The sequence below is a fragment of the Falco cherrug genome, chromosome Z, assembly GCF_023634085.1.
Source record: "Falco cherrug isolate bFalChe1 chromosome Z, bFalChe1.pri, whole genome shotgun sequence".
Taxonomy (NCBI): Eukaryota; Metazoa; Chordata; class Aves; order Falconiformes; family Falconidae; genus Falco; species Falco cherrug.
The window spans coordinates 23320582-23334458 of NC_073720.1; the positions used below are offsets into that span (position 1 = coordinate 23320582).

Below are 13877 nucleotides of genomic sequence, written 5' to 3' on the forward strand. Positions count from 1 at the left end.
GTGTAATGATTGTGATGATTGCAAAGATATTTTTTTAAATCCATGGGGTCAGTTTGATGCTCCTTTATCTGGAACACTTTCTCTGTTCTGCTATTAAAAGTGTTTATGTTTACTGGTTAGGCTAAAGCTAACAAGAAACAACTTACCTTTTTCTTACCGTTACCATTTTTCACCATCTGTTTTCTCAAACTGAAATTTACAAATTTACAATACCTTATTTCTTTTCTTTTTTTTTTTTTTTAACAGAGCATGAAGGGAAAAAGTAAAAGTAGTCATGATCTGCTGAAGGATGATCCACATCTAAGCTCAGTTCCTGCTGTCAAAAGGTTAATATGTGATTTCCAATTTCCAGAACCGGTTTACTTTCCAGATATTAGGCTTGATTAGCATCCTTTATGCTCATTGTTACTCCTTAAGAAATTAAGAATGGCAGTGCTGGATTGGACCAGATGTTCCTCTGTCCCAATGTCACCAATATTGGCTGTCAGTGGATGCCCAACAAAGAATAGAAGCAAGGCAAGCATGATGTTTACCTGAGTAGTCTCCCACCCTCCATCTACTTTCAGCTCAGGCGACTGATCAAGAGTTTGATGTGGTTCATCTATTTAGTTATCCTTAATAACCATCAAAATACCTATTCAGTCTCTTATAACATTGTTTACATGCACATGCTCCTGTCTGCTGCACAAAGAAGTATCTCTCCTTTTTGTTCTGATCCTGGCTGCTACTGGAATCATTTGGTAAATTCTAACAGTTATGCTGGAAGAGACAGTGAGCAGTTAGTCCCTTTATACCTCCCTTTATCACAATCCTTTCCTAGGCCATCTTTTCTAGCCTAAACTTTTAAAGCCTGCTCAACTTCTCTTCACAGAGAAGTTGTTCTGTTCCTGTGGTTATTCTTGTTGCTCTTGCCAAGCCAGGTGCTGTTCTAAAACATCTTTTCTTTTCTAAACCTAAACAGCTTATTAAAAATTAGGTGAATCATACATCTGTATGTTTGCATAAAGATTGTCTGTGTTTTCTTCTCTGTCTCTTTTTAATACTTATTAACTTCTGATTTGCTTGGAAGGGACTCTTAAAAGGCATCTAGTCCAACCCCCTGCAGTGAGCAGGGACATCTTCAACTAGAACAGGTCTTCAACTAGAACTCAGAGCCCTATCCAAACTGACCTTGAATGTTTCCAGGGATGGGGCATCTGCCATCTCTCTGGGCAACCTTTTAAACAGTATTTTAAGTCTCTGGGACTTCAAAGTAGTTAAGATTATTTTTCTTCTTTTAGTGAAGAAGCAAGTGAAGAAAAGGATTTGAGTGAGGTAAGTAATTTTTATTTACACATAAGTCTTTGTTTCTTACCATGTGTGAATGTGAATTAAATTTTCTTAGGGGAACAAATGCTACTTTTAGAGGTTTTTGGAAACTAACTCAAGTCAGATTTCCAGCAAAAGGCTGGAGGCCTTTCAGAGCTCTAAGGTTTGGCCATTGTGATCATTTGCAGCATATACCACCTACTGTATTTTATAAAAGCTGCTTACCAGATATTTCAGTCAGCAGATTAGGTATATGGGAGGTTATGTACCACAGAGTGACAAACCATTAATAAAAGCCCTGAAATTGCTTCTTACAAAAAAAAAAAGTTGAAGTTAAGTTTGTTACGAATAATGAAATAACTCCAATATCTTGAGAGGAAATCTGTTCTGTGAGTGAAAGTCCTATTAGATTTCTTCAAGGAAACAAAACCTCAGTGAATGTTTATCACTTAAGTTGTATTGATAAAGATTCTCACCTCTGAAAGACAGGAAATCTGAATAACCAAGCAGTAACATTCAACCAAACATGGAGGGTGTTCTGATTACAGGGAGACTGTCGTACATGGTACAGATTAAGATTGCTAGCTGAAGTGTGTCATTTCTGCCTCCAGCTGCATGTCGTGCAGATGCCCTTTTGAGATGCAGTTGTATAGGATGTTGGCAAAGATGTAACATTTGATTGGGAATGTAATCTCCCATTCCCCAGCCTGAATCCTGAGAATTGCTGTTTTCCATATCTATCCACCATGTACAGGCAATGTGCACACTGTGGAAGTGAAGGAAAGACACAGTTCTTGTGCCTGAAAAACCCAACTGTCTGCTGCCATGTTGTTTCCTGTTTTTTTTCCACAAAGTATAGTATGAGTTCAGGTTCTTGGACACTTTGTAATTCCTGCTGTGCAGCAGCATTTAAATGTTAGAAGGGTTCTGAGAATGGTATTTAGTTAATAATTCTTCAGATGGTCTAATAGTCCTTTAAGTGAACTGGATTCAGGGAATATAGAAAAGGAACATGTTAGATGTATTTATTTAAATTTTTATTTTTCAGCCTGATTAATCTGAATGCTGTTATAATGCTGTCATGAAGCAGGAAATGGGAAGGTTTTTGGTTTTTTTCTTCAGATGTTGTCCTTAAATTTCATTTCATTGAAAGATCTTAGGTATACTCTAGCATTTCAGGTAGTTATCTGAGCCTTCTAAAGTGGTGCTAGTATTGTATCATCTTTCTTAGATTTATTTCAGTTAACACATCACAGGATCACCTCCGTATTTACACGGCTGCAACACATTGGTAATTTTATAGCCATCCTGTGAGCAAATAATTCTTCCAGATCTCCATACCTCCCCCAAATAACAAGTCCCTAGCGTGTAAGAGAAACTCCTGTTATTATTCCCTAAGTGCCTGACCTTACTGTTCATGCTATTAAATATCATCCTGTTTCTCTTACTGCAGTCCTCAAGGTGATGCATTTCATGCTTTGAGAGTTGGATCCTTTGTATTAACAGTACTTCATTGCTATTTGTTAAACCTCTTTTTGTGCCTAGGTCATTAATTAAAACATTATTTGAAATATGTTCACAAGACTGAAAATTTTCTTCTCTCCAGTGATTTTCCTCCATTTACCCTTTCTGCATAAGTTATTTTCCTCTCCCTGTTTTTCAGCGAGTTACTGAACAGTGAGTTTCATTAGTTCTATGGATAGATAAATCTTGATATCTACCCCCGATTAAAAAATCTTCTCAAAGGACTAAATCATACTACATATAGTAGCCACTAGTCATTCTGACACAAAATCTGTCATTACGTTTATATTTCCAGAGCAAAGAGAAGAACAGGGCAACTCTACCCAGCTAACAGCAGCAGCAAAAACTAGTACTAGGCAGTTTTGCATTTCTGTGTCACTAGGAGAACACCATCTTCCAACTGAACAGCGTCTTACCTCCTGAGTTTCCATGTAGCCCATTCTGGGTGGAAATGTGCTAAATTTATTAGCTGGTAATGAGACTTCAGAAAAATGCAAGCCTAAAAGATACAAGATCAGATGGAGTTAAATGAGACAGAAGAGGGACTGAAGGAGGACTCTGGGCAGGAGAAAAGAGTACAGTTGCAGGAGGGACAGGGTTGAGGAGAAAGGTTTTATCCTATTTTGTTAGTGTTTTTCTGGAAAAGAACTGGTGAAATCCTGTGCAGAGTGAGGGGAATAGAAGGCTCAGGAAGTAGGGAATTCAGCTGAGTTGGACAAGTTGCACCATTTTGTCTTTCCCATTTTAAAATAACCATTCATGTAACCCCCTTCCTCTTACTCAGATTTCTGAAATTTTTAATTAGCTTACTACTCAGCAGTTGTAATTTGTCTAGAGTTGTCCATTTTTATTCCAGGAATTCCCTTTCCAACTCCTTGTGTTTCAGTGAAATGCTCTAACCTAAGCCTTAGCCAAATCTCCACCAGGTGTCTGTCTTTATGCTTAGTTGTTAAACACCTGGAACACAATCCTGTCTTCTTCCTTTTCTGGATTCTGTCCCCTGCCATTGAGGTCTGATGTCATCCCATCTGCCTGATAATTTACAAATCCCTCAGAAAGTTTCTTTATCTTCTCTGTCACACAGTAACTTTCTTGGAAATTATGGGAAATGCTGATTGTGTTTTACTTTTTTTTCCTCTGTTTAAAAAGAATGGACGAAGCCCCCGAAACAACCTTTTAGTTATTTCACTGACAAAATATTCAGCTGTTTTACTGTGCTGATGTTCACAGATTTCATTTTTTAGTCCTGGTCAGTCTTCTCTTGTCTAAGTCTAAAATCTAAGCATGGTAGTCAGAAGATTCGTAACAGTGTCTCAGATACAACATCTGAAATCCAGCTCTTGATTTTTCTGTTCTATTCACAAAATTGTGCCTCTTGCTACTTTAATTTTTCTCCCCTCTCCATGTTTATGGACAAGGTCTTCATACTACTCTTCCTCCTGTCAGTGACACCCAGGACATGCACATTGTCTTCAGTGTTCTTCTGCAAGTACTGACATGCTGACAGTCTCCTGGATGCACTGCAGTCCTCTGGAATGCCAGTTCTAAGTCTGTCCTTTCCCTCTGTGTGGTTAAAATTGCAATCATGAAGCATCTTAGGCTTTTTCTTTAGCTAATCAGCATAACTCCAAAATAAACATTAAAAGATGTGCCTAGTCTTTTTGAGCTGGGAACCTTGCATTGAGATTCATCCAGGCTTCCTTATTCAAGGAAGGAAGTAGTCAGACTTGGATCCCTTGGTCTGGTCAGTCTGCTTCTTCATTACTGAAAGTAGTGATTTACTTATCTCTCAAAAAGTCTTAGAACCAAGTTGGTTTATTCCCTTTTGCCTTTGCTAGGCCTGGAAGCATAATACCTCAGTAACAAGTCAGGATGATTGATTCGGCAGATCTTCACAGCCGCTTTTGATCAATGTGGTTGGTATTTGTAAATTCCCTCGCAGTGCCTGATGGGCAAGTCTTTTCCATCCCATCATCACTGTAGGGTAGCCCTGTAACAGGAAGTTCTTAGTAAGTTTTGTTTCAGTGGAAAGTAAAGGAAATGTTTAATGTATTGCCTTGATGAAATTTTCAATTCGTGAGCAATGACCGGACTAATACCACATCGATATGAGGTCTTCTGCAGACCTGTAAGGGTTTACAGTCCAGAACAGACTGTTTTAGTTTTTTCCTACGCAAATTACATCTTTTTTGTATGGCTCAAACTATTTAATTACCATATTTCTATTTTTCCCCCCCTCTGAAGCAAATGAGGTATTTGAGAAGTTTGCTTAAAATGAAGTATTTTCTTTTTTTTTTTTTTGTAAGGTACTATCTTTGAAAGAAAAACTTTCCATATTCAATGTTCTGTAATAAAAAAAGAATGTTACCATTTTAAATCAATACAGGAGGAAGAAGACCATGATGAAGATGCTGATAGTGTAGAAGGCGAAGCTGCTAGCGATGAGAGATTCCAAATGAAAGAACGCATTGCCAAGAAGTTGAAAATTGATACAAGTGAAAATGCTAAACAGCAACTTCAAGAGGAAGAAACTAAGTCAGAAAAGAAAACAACTAGTCGCAGGTACTGTGCCTTCCACCCCCCCACCCCCCCCTTCGGCTTGTTTACAGTTAGATTTTCTGCTCAGTTCCAGTTTTGCGTTAACTACATTGATAGATTAGTATTGCATGCAAATTATTCCCCCCAGCTCACCTCCAACTGTGGAAAACAAAATTGCCTTTTGCTTTCTCATTTCTTAGTTTCGTTAGGCACTTTGAGCCAAACAGTTAAGTCACATTTTGTTAACACTGAGCACTTACTGATACCTTAGGGGAGTTTTGTTTTTCCCTGGGAGTTATAAATGAGGAGTCTTTATATGTGTTTGTCAAGCTTTACTTTTTCTTTCTATTTTGTAGAGTTGTTGGTTTGTTGTAGGGTTGTAAGGTTGAGTTTTGTGTCGTCTTTATCTCATAACACGTGGTGGTCAGCCAGTGTTGAGACTTACAGGAAGTAAAGGCTTCCTTGTCCAACATTGAGATTTACAGAAAGCAAAGGCTTCCTCATCATCCATTAAAGTCTGGTTTAACACAGTAGTCATTCTTGAAGTGTACCAGTTTTCCAATGCTGCAATTCGTACCTCAGTTTTTAAATCTCATCTAGAGCTGTTCTTAGAGTTGGAGTATGTCTGTGTTTATTAGTGTAGCACTGTATTCAAATTACTGAATTACATATTCAACTCTTTACAGACATAAAAGCCTGGGTTCTAGTCATCCATTGGGATGGATAATGTGGATCACCAAATCTGGTTACTAGTCCTAAAATTGAGATTGATGCATAATTCCAGTGGTAAATTACTTGAATTATTATCTTGGGTCAATTGAAATGGCTATATGTTGGTATGTGGGATGAGTACACAAGGTAGTTTTCTGTCTCAAATCTTGCAGAAACGTGCTGAAGCAGTTTCCTGACTGCAGAACGAAGTAATTGTTGGTTTTCAGTACTCTGCCTTCAGTGATTGAATAATCCTGTACCTTAGTAACATTTGTGATAGTACCCATAATATTGCCTAATACAGAATAAGTACAAGTTTCTCAGAGTCAGTGAACTGTTTTTGAGCATGGAGATTGGACAAATACAGCTATCAAACACCAATCTGTATCAGATAGTGGAGGCAAGGATTCCAACATTTAAAAGTTCTCCAAGAAAACTCTTTCTGAAAACATACCTTCAATGACATGGCAACCAAATAACATCTTTGGGACAGCAAAAGGCATTGCACTCTGTACATACTTAGCTGCCTGCCTACCTGTCCACCAATCTGTTTAACTGTCTGTTGGGTTTTACAGGGATGGCTCCTGGAAACAACTTTGCCTAAGGTATAATAAAAAGTTTGTAATGTGAAAGGAATATGTATGTTTTAAACCTACAGCATATCCTTAGGAGTGAGATACTCTGTGCCCAAACTTGCGTGACATTTTATGACATTTTCAGACATTTATGTAGGCATTCTGTAAGTTGCTGGTTCTGCATGCGGGTCAGTGTGCTGTGGTTGTATTTACTTCACTTTTTCAGGGCAGTAACAGTAGTACTATAGCCAAATGGGTTATCTTAACTCAGAAGAGGGTTTTATTGGATGCTGTTTTAGCATTTGTGAGCCGTAGCCTTGGGAGATATTGCCTAATACCACAAGTAACATCACTTTCTAGACTTAATGTTTTTGAAATAATTGTCTGGCATCTTCTGGCATGAAAATCTAAGATATGGTATTGTTTATTATAAATAAGGTGTTATTAACTTTGAGATCTTATGAGATAAATTAAGATAAACATTAGCAAGTTTCATTTTCTGGAATAGTGACTTTTTTATAAGCGTATGGGAGGTGATTGGTAGTATTCTCATGGGACTTCACCACCCACTGTAGTCCAAGTGGATAGAGATGTGGGTCATGCAAATATCAAACAAAAAGTTGGATCTGCCGTACATAGCTTGAAGGGTAATTCTACTAACTTATTGGAGGGCCAAGAAACATGCTATCTATCAGAATTCTTCATCTCATCAGATATTTAAATGTGCTAACAGAATAATTGAACATCTAAAAATATTTTTTCAGAGTACCGTCTTTTAATGTGCATGACGACTTCTACAAATCTGTGTTCATTTGTATCGGTCCTGTTTCTTTTAATACAAATCCATTTGTGAAGTGAGAACTCTCCATATCTGTTGCAGAGAAACAATATGGAAACAATAGCCACCTTCTCAATTTATGGTACTGAGATCCAATACCACTTCTAAAGGCAGTTGTACTTGGGGTACACAAATGGTAAAGTTCATTTTAGTCATTTCATTATGCATTTGAACCTTTTGTGTAGGTTTTAAAAAAATAGAGACACTTTCCAATTTTGTATGAGATGGGAAACCTGGGGAAAAATAATTTCCCACTCATTCTGGCAAGTTGTTAGAGAAATTCCACACGTCTGTTGTTTTTAATTAGAAAGCTTAAACCTAAACTTCAAAGTATAGAACAGCTGTTTACATGAAGAAATGTATACAGATAAAAGAAGTGTTTGCCAGCATGGCAAGAGTGATCAAATTTATCAGCATTACATCGAGTTTGTAAAATGGCAGTGGCTTGTGATGATCATCAATGCTTCAGAGTAAACAGTCTTCTAGGTTGGCAGTTAAAGGTATTGTTTTAAAATTTGTTTTCATCCTGTAGGTGGGGCTCGGGTGCTACACATGTCTGGTTAGCAGCTTTTTTCCACGACTGCTTATTTGCAAGACATGCAGTGTGCGAGTACAGCTGGCTGCACAGTTTTTCATTGTACAGCCAACAGTTTCAGTTGCATCCGTATAACACATGTGCTATTAAATAGCAATATGAAATAGGTTTCTAGAATAGCTAAACTACTGATGAAGAAAAGCTGACTTTTTGAGTGGTTAGTATCACTTGAATTTTGTATTTCCTGTTGTATATTTTTTTTCCTAATAATCCTATGAATTGCAGTTGAACTATGTAATCACATTTCTTTTGGCTTGTAAGCAATCATTGACTATCATAAGGAGATGACTAGTAACAGCAGTAGTTAGTATCAATGATTGTTGTAATTAATATTATCTATATTGCCACTCCTTTGCATTCCTAGTTTTTTTAGTATGCACCTTGCATGTCATAGGTAAAATAAACAATCTTGTGAAGCTTTAGACACCTTGTGTGATATATAAGAAATTACTCATTTTTTGGAGAAATCTTAACACTTTTTAAGGTGTGATTCCTCTGATTTCTTTTTCTCCATTTGTTAGAAAACAGATTGAAATAACTAGTTTGCTTGCGTATGTCTGCACTTGGTCAAGTGACTTGCATCCCCACTATCATTTTGTCATCTAGGTGCAATAGTAATAAAATCAGTTAATAATGCTAAGCAGACATGCTCAAGTTCATACTAAGTCCACTTCAGACCATGCAGTAAAAAATTGCATATAGGTAAGACACCATAATACTTTCTTAGCATCTGAATAAACTTTGACACACTGAGTACGCAAGATTGCTTTCCTGAAGTGCTGTCATAGTACTGTGTAGAACAGCCAAAGGTAAATTTTATATGTAATCTCATGGAAGCCTTTTAAAAGACCTTTAAATCAAGATTCCTTATCGTAAATCTGCAATTGTTACAAAAGATGAATTGGGTATTTTTTGTTCGCAAGTTAATAATACATGGTAGAATATTTTGTTCTAAACGTATTTATTGTGCACTTGTTACCTTGTGCTTATAATGCAGTCATTATAATGAAAAGAAAAATAATTCTAGAGACTCACAAGTCTGCTGTCTATAATCTTCATTGCAAGGTGGCTGATGTCATTGCAAGACTGCTGTCTGTAATCTTTGAAACACTGTGGAAATCCTCTGACTGGAGGATGTTGCAGATCTTATGCCTGTTTTCAGAAAAGGCAGTCATCATAGGGATTATCTATTTAGCCTTACTTTTGGTCCTTGAGCAAATAATTGGGTAGGTTCTTTTGGAAGCTGTTTCTGGGCACGTGAAGGAGAAAAGGTGATTAGAAATAGTCAGCATGGATTTAGGAAAGGCAAGAGGAGGGGAAGAGCAGTGGTTATCATCTGGTTTGAGCATGAGGCTAGAGTAGATGAGTTTCTGAGGTTCCTTCCAACCGGAAGGCTTCTGTAATCTCTTTTTTTAAAAATTTTTTTAAAAGCATTATCTTCCCCCGCCCACCACCTTAGACTCCACTGAGGTCTGGAATTACAAGCCAAAACAAGTCCAGCAGCATTTTAGCTGGTTTTTTTAATTGTTTTTATCACAGACATACATTTATTTACTTATTTTATTTAATGCTTCTACTTATTTAAATGTAATCCAATATCTCATCTTGTGTTCAGGAAGCTACCTTTATACTTTTTTCTGACTGTAAGTAGTGGCAATGTGATGCAAATACCATATACTTAGAGCTACTTATTCACTTTGGAATTCAAAATTACCCATTTCTGTATAGAACTGAGATACTCTTTCTTCACAATAATTTACTATTTCCAATTTATTAACAATATTTTTAACCCTGCTAGCATTTTCTTAAACCAGATAATAACTGTTGCTATCAGGCCTTGTCCAACATTACAGTTTGTCTCCTTGCTTTTCAGTTTACCACCAAGAAGTATAAATTGTGCGTTAATAAGACTGGCTTTTGAATTCTTGAATACAAACTCTCTTTGCAACAGACTTCAAGCTTCGCTATACCTGAACAACTGTTGCTGCTTTCACATAGCAAATTTAGGTATTCTGTTAATAGTGTTTTAAGCCAAATGAGAGCATTGGATACACGGTTCATCTCATGTCATAATTTACTGCCAGTTACCCCAGTATGGAGCTCACTCTTTGGCTACAACTGAACAGGAAAGGCATTGAAATACAACGTGTAGATATCAAGAGAGTGTAGTTTAGTCCTGTTGTGATTTAGCCCCAGCTGGTAATTAAGTACCATGTAACCACTCAATTATTCTCCCGTCACCCGGAGCGATAGAAAGGAGAATCGGAAAGGAATGTAAAACATGACGGTTGAGATAAGAACAATTTAATAATTGAGATAAAATAAAACAAAAAAGCCCAATAATAATGTTACAATGAAAGGAAGGGAGAAGGGGGAGAAATGAAATCCAAAGGGAAGGGAGAAAAAAAAGCAAGTGACGTACAATACAACTGCTTACCACCTGCTGACCAAACCCCAAGCAGTCCCCAAGGAACGATCAGCAGGCCCCAGCCAACCCCCCTCCCAGTTTATATACTGAGCATAATGTCTCATCATGATGTCTCATGGTATGGAATATCCCTTTGGCTAGTTCAGGTCAACTGTTCTAGCTATGTCCCCTCCCAAATTCTTATGTCCCTCCAGCCTTCTTGCTGGCAAGGCCTGAGAAACTATAAAGTCCTTGATTTAGTAAACATCACCCAGCAACACCTAAGAACATCAGTGTGTTATCAACATTGTTCTCACACCAAAATGGCCCTGCACCAGCTACTAAAGAAGATAATTATCCCAGCCAAAACTAGGACAAATCCACATGTAGTCAGTGAGTGTAATCTGTTCCAGTATTTAGATACCTTACCCCTAACAGCACCTCATCCAGTTTTACATTATAATTTGTCTGGCTTTAACTTGGAACAAATTTTTTGCTGTGCCTTTTTCTGAAGTTCACTGCAGTATGTTTTATTTCCTGTTGCTGCTTAAATTCTAATTGAGTCCTTTCTGTCTTTTCGATAAACTGTATTTATTGAGTTCTTTCTGTCTTTTACAGTAAGACATTTTTTCCAGCCATTCAGTCACTTTATGGCTTTTTTTTGTTGCTTCTATAATTTTTCAACATTGGTTAAAGAGCTTTGACCAGTAACTTATTATTAGTTTCACTAGTGCTATATACAGATAGCAACAACTTTTTTTCTTACTTCCAGCTCCCTGTTTATTCATACAGTGCCCACATCAGTCCTTTTTACCAGTATTCCACTGAGATTGCTTATGTTGCTAGGGCTTTCTGGATTATTTTCAGTCATCACTCTTCAAGAACTAGTTTAACATCTTGTACAGTTTTTCTGTTTTACTTCCTAGATTTTGGCAAGTTGTCTTCATCTTCTGTTCTACTTAGCAAGGCTAGGTTGCCCAGTATCCTGATAGGAGAATTTGCTACTGTGACAGTTTTTGTGATTCACTAGTAGCAGACTTAGCACTGAGTTCCCTGGAGTGAATAGATCCGTTTCCAGTCAGTGGTCTCATTGGCAACTATTTTAAGCAATACCTCTATAACCTAATTCTTAGTTAATGAAGACGTTCTTCTGGCCTGTTTGGTGTTGCTGGTTTATTTTTTAAGGACTTTCTTACTGGAAAGTACTGGGAAGCAAGTTTTCCTGATTTCATACAATAAGAGACATTATTTGGGTTGACTCTAAAATTAGCCAGGTTAGCAACTAGTCAGGAACTCATGTTGAATTCTGCTAAGAAACTCTCTGAGAGCGTTGTGTAAGAATCAATAATGCTACTCTGAAACCTCATTGGTTTTGACTACTCTGCTTTTTCTGTGGGAAGGTTTAATTGTATTACTGTATTCGAGCCTGAAGTACTTTTTTTGTGTGTGTAATCCACTGCTTTTTTTGTAAAAAAAGACATTGCTAGTAAAATTGATGTAAAATTAATTTAACTGTTGAGCACATGTAAATTGATTAGTTTTCATTTTTGGATGTGTGATTAAACTAATAGCTTTAGCTGCAGCTTGTTATAGTACAGACAAACCTATTGCCCTTTTGTCATGATCTCTTAACTTTGGATCCCAGTGTCTTTGTGGAAGTCCATAAAGTGCCAGGTATTAGATTAATGGGAAACATCTGTTAAGTGTTAAAAGAATAAAACAAGAAAAAAACGCCAAAACTGTCAAGTTGAACCAAACAGATGAAAATCTGCCACTAGATATATTGTACTACTACAGAAGATTGTTGCATGAGATTGGCTTGAAATCTGTAGTCTCTCTTCTTGTCTCTTTTCATATTGGGGTACCTTCAGATCTTTGTTACAATGCTACCTACATTTTGAATTTAATTTTTGTAGAATTTTTAAATTCTTAGGTGTTTAGAAGTATTAAGAGTAATGCTTCTATTTCATCTGACAGTGGAAGCTTAATTGTAAATATTTGTATTTTGTTCAGAATCACTCATTCTATACTCCAAAAAAGACATGTTCACTGTGTAGTTATCATGCTTCATTTGTATGTGTATCCTTTTAAAACTAGGATCAACCTTTAGTTATAAACCAGCAGATGAACTTATGTTGTTTCATTTTAAGTTCATTAAAGTGGGCAGTTTGTGCTTCAGCCTAAAATAAGCATTGAAAGCTATTTTAAACAATTTAATAGATAAAATTGTTCTATTCCATTTTATGGAATAGAACAACTACTGAGTGGTGATGTTAAATTTAACTTTTTTTCTGTCTGCACTGTGCTAGATACAGGAGTGTGTTCAAAGTACATTGTCTTGATTTGAAAACAAAGTAAAGATGATTACATAACACATGACAAAGATATCTGTGTAATATAATTCTCTAAAACGTTGGCTACAGAGTTACAGCACTTTTCATTTGACTTCGTTGTGCTGTGTATAGCATGTATTTTGGATAGGGTGGTAACTAGAGATCTGTAATCTTTAATCCAGGAGTGGGGGAGGAAGTATTCTATGACCAAAAAAATCCCATCTTTCTCAATACTTCTAACTGGTTCTTCAGTGCTTCCTTGTATTAACTCTGTGCTGTGCTTTGCAAAACTATGCTAAACATAAAATTTGTACTGCATAGTCTCTAGCATTCGTCACCCTGCCCTCTGATTTTTAGGTGTAGTGTAATCAGCATAATGTTTTGGAGCTTTTGCAGGGTACTTAGCTAGAGTTTACAGTCAGCATCCCCAGAGGTTCGTCTGTTAGACTACTATATGTTGTGTATTAAAATACAGTTTAATATATAAAATATTTTAATATATAGTATTAGAGTCAAAGCTAGATACTGGGAGGCCACCTATAGATTCTTGACCTTGTAGCTCTTGTGGCTTGCAAGAGACTGAGAAGCGTAATGGGATAATCCTACACACTGAAATTTTTGCAATTAGATGTCAAAGGACTTACCTGTTTTCTTCTGTGATCTCAACTCCTTTTATGCAGTTTTGTCCCATAGTATGCTGACAAAAAGGTCTGAAGTTGTCTGGAAAACATAGCTTATGAACTTCGCAAGTGAGTTACTGTGCTCTTCAGAACTGCCGCACAGCTCTTCTCAAATAGGATGCAGAACCTATTTCATAATCCATAAAATCCTAACCAATATTTCTGGAAAAGTGCAAAAACTCATATAATGCTTAATTTCAAGGGAGCAGGTAAGCAGCAAATCTTTCCTGCTAGTCCTGTTTCAGTACAAAGTATCAAAATGTTACTCTTAAATCCTAATCGTTAGTGGCTTTTTTACACTAAACATGCCTAGGACTGTTCTAAGTGTTACGCCAGTGTTTGTTCAATAGTTAACAGATTCGGATTTC

At 36.8% G+C, this 13877-nt stretch overlaps 1 protein-coding gene across 1 annotated transcript in view; it reads left to right on the forward strand.

Annotated features, from left to right (window-relative positions):
• CWC27 (CWC27 spliceosome associated cyclophilin) overlaps nucleotides 1–13877 on the forward strand; it is a 122076-nt gene that overhangs the window by 9753 nt on the left and 98446 nt on the right. The window contains exons 8-10 of the mRNA XM_014281333.3: nucleotides 247–326; nucleotides 1281–1314; nucleotides 5219–5394. Of these exons, the coding sequence (XP_014136808.1) occupies nucleotides 247–326; nucleotides 1281–1314; nucleotides 5219–5394 (290 nt within the window). The remainder of the gene's footprint in view (nucleotides 1–246; nucleotides 327–1280; nucleotides 1315–5218; nucleotides 5395–13877) is intronic.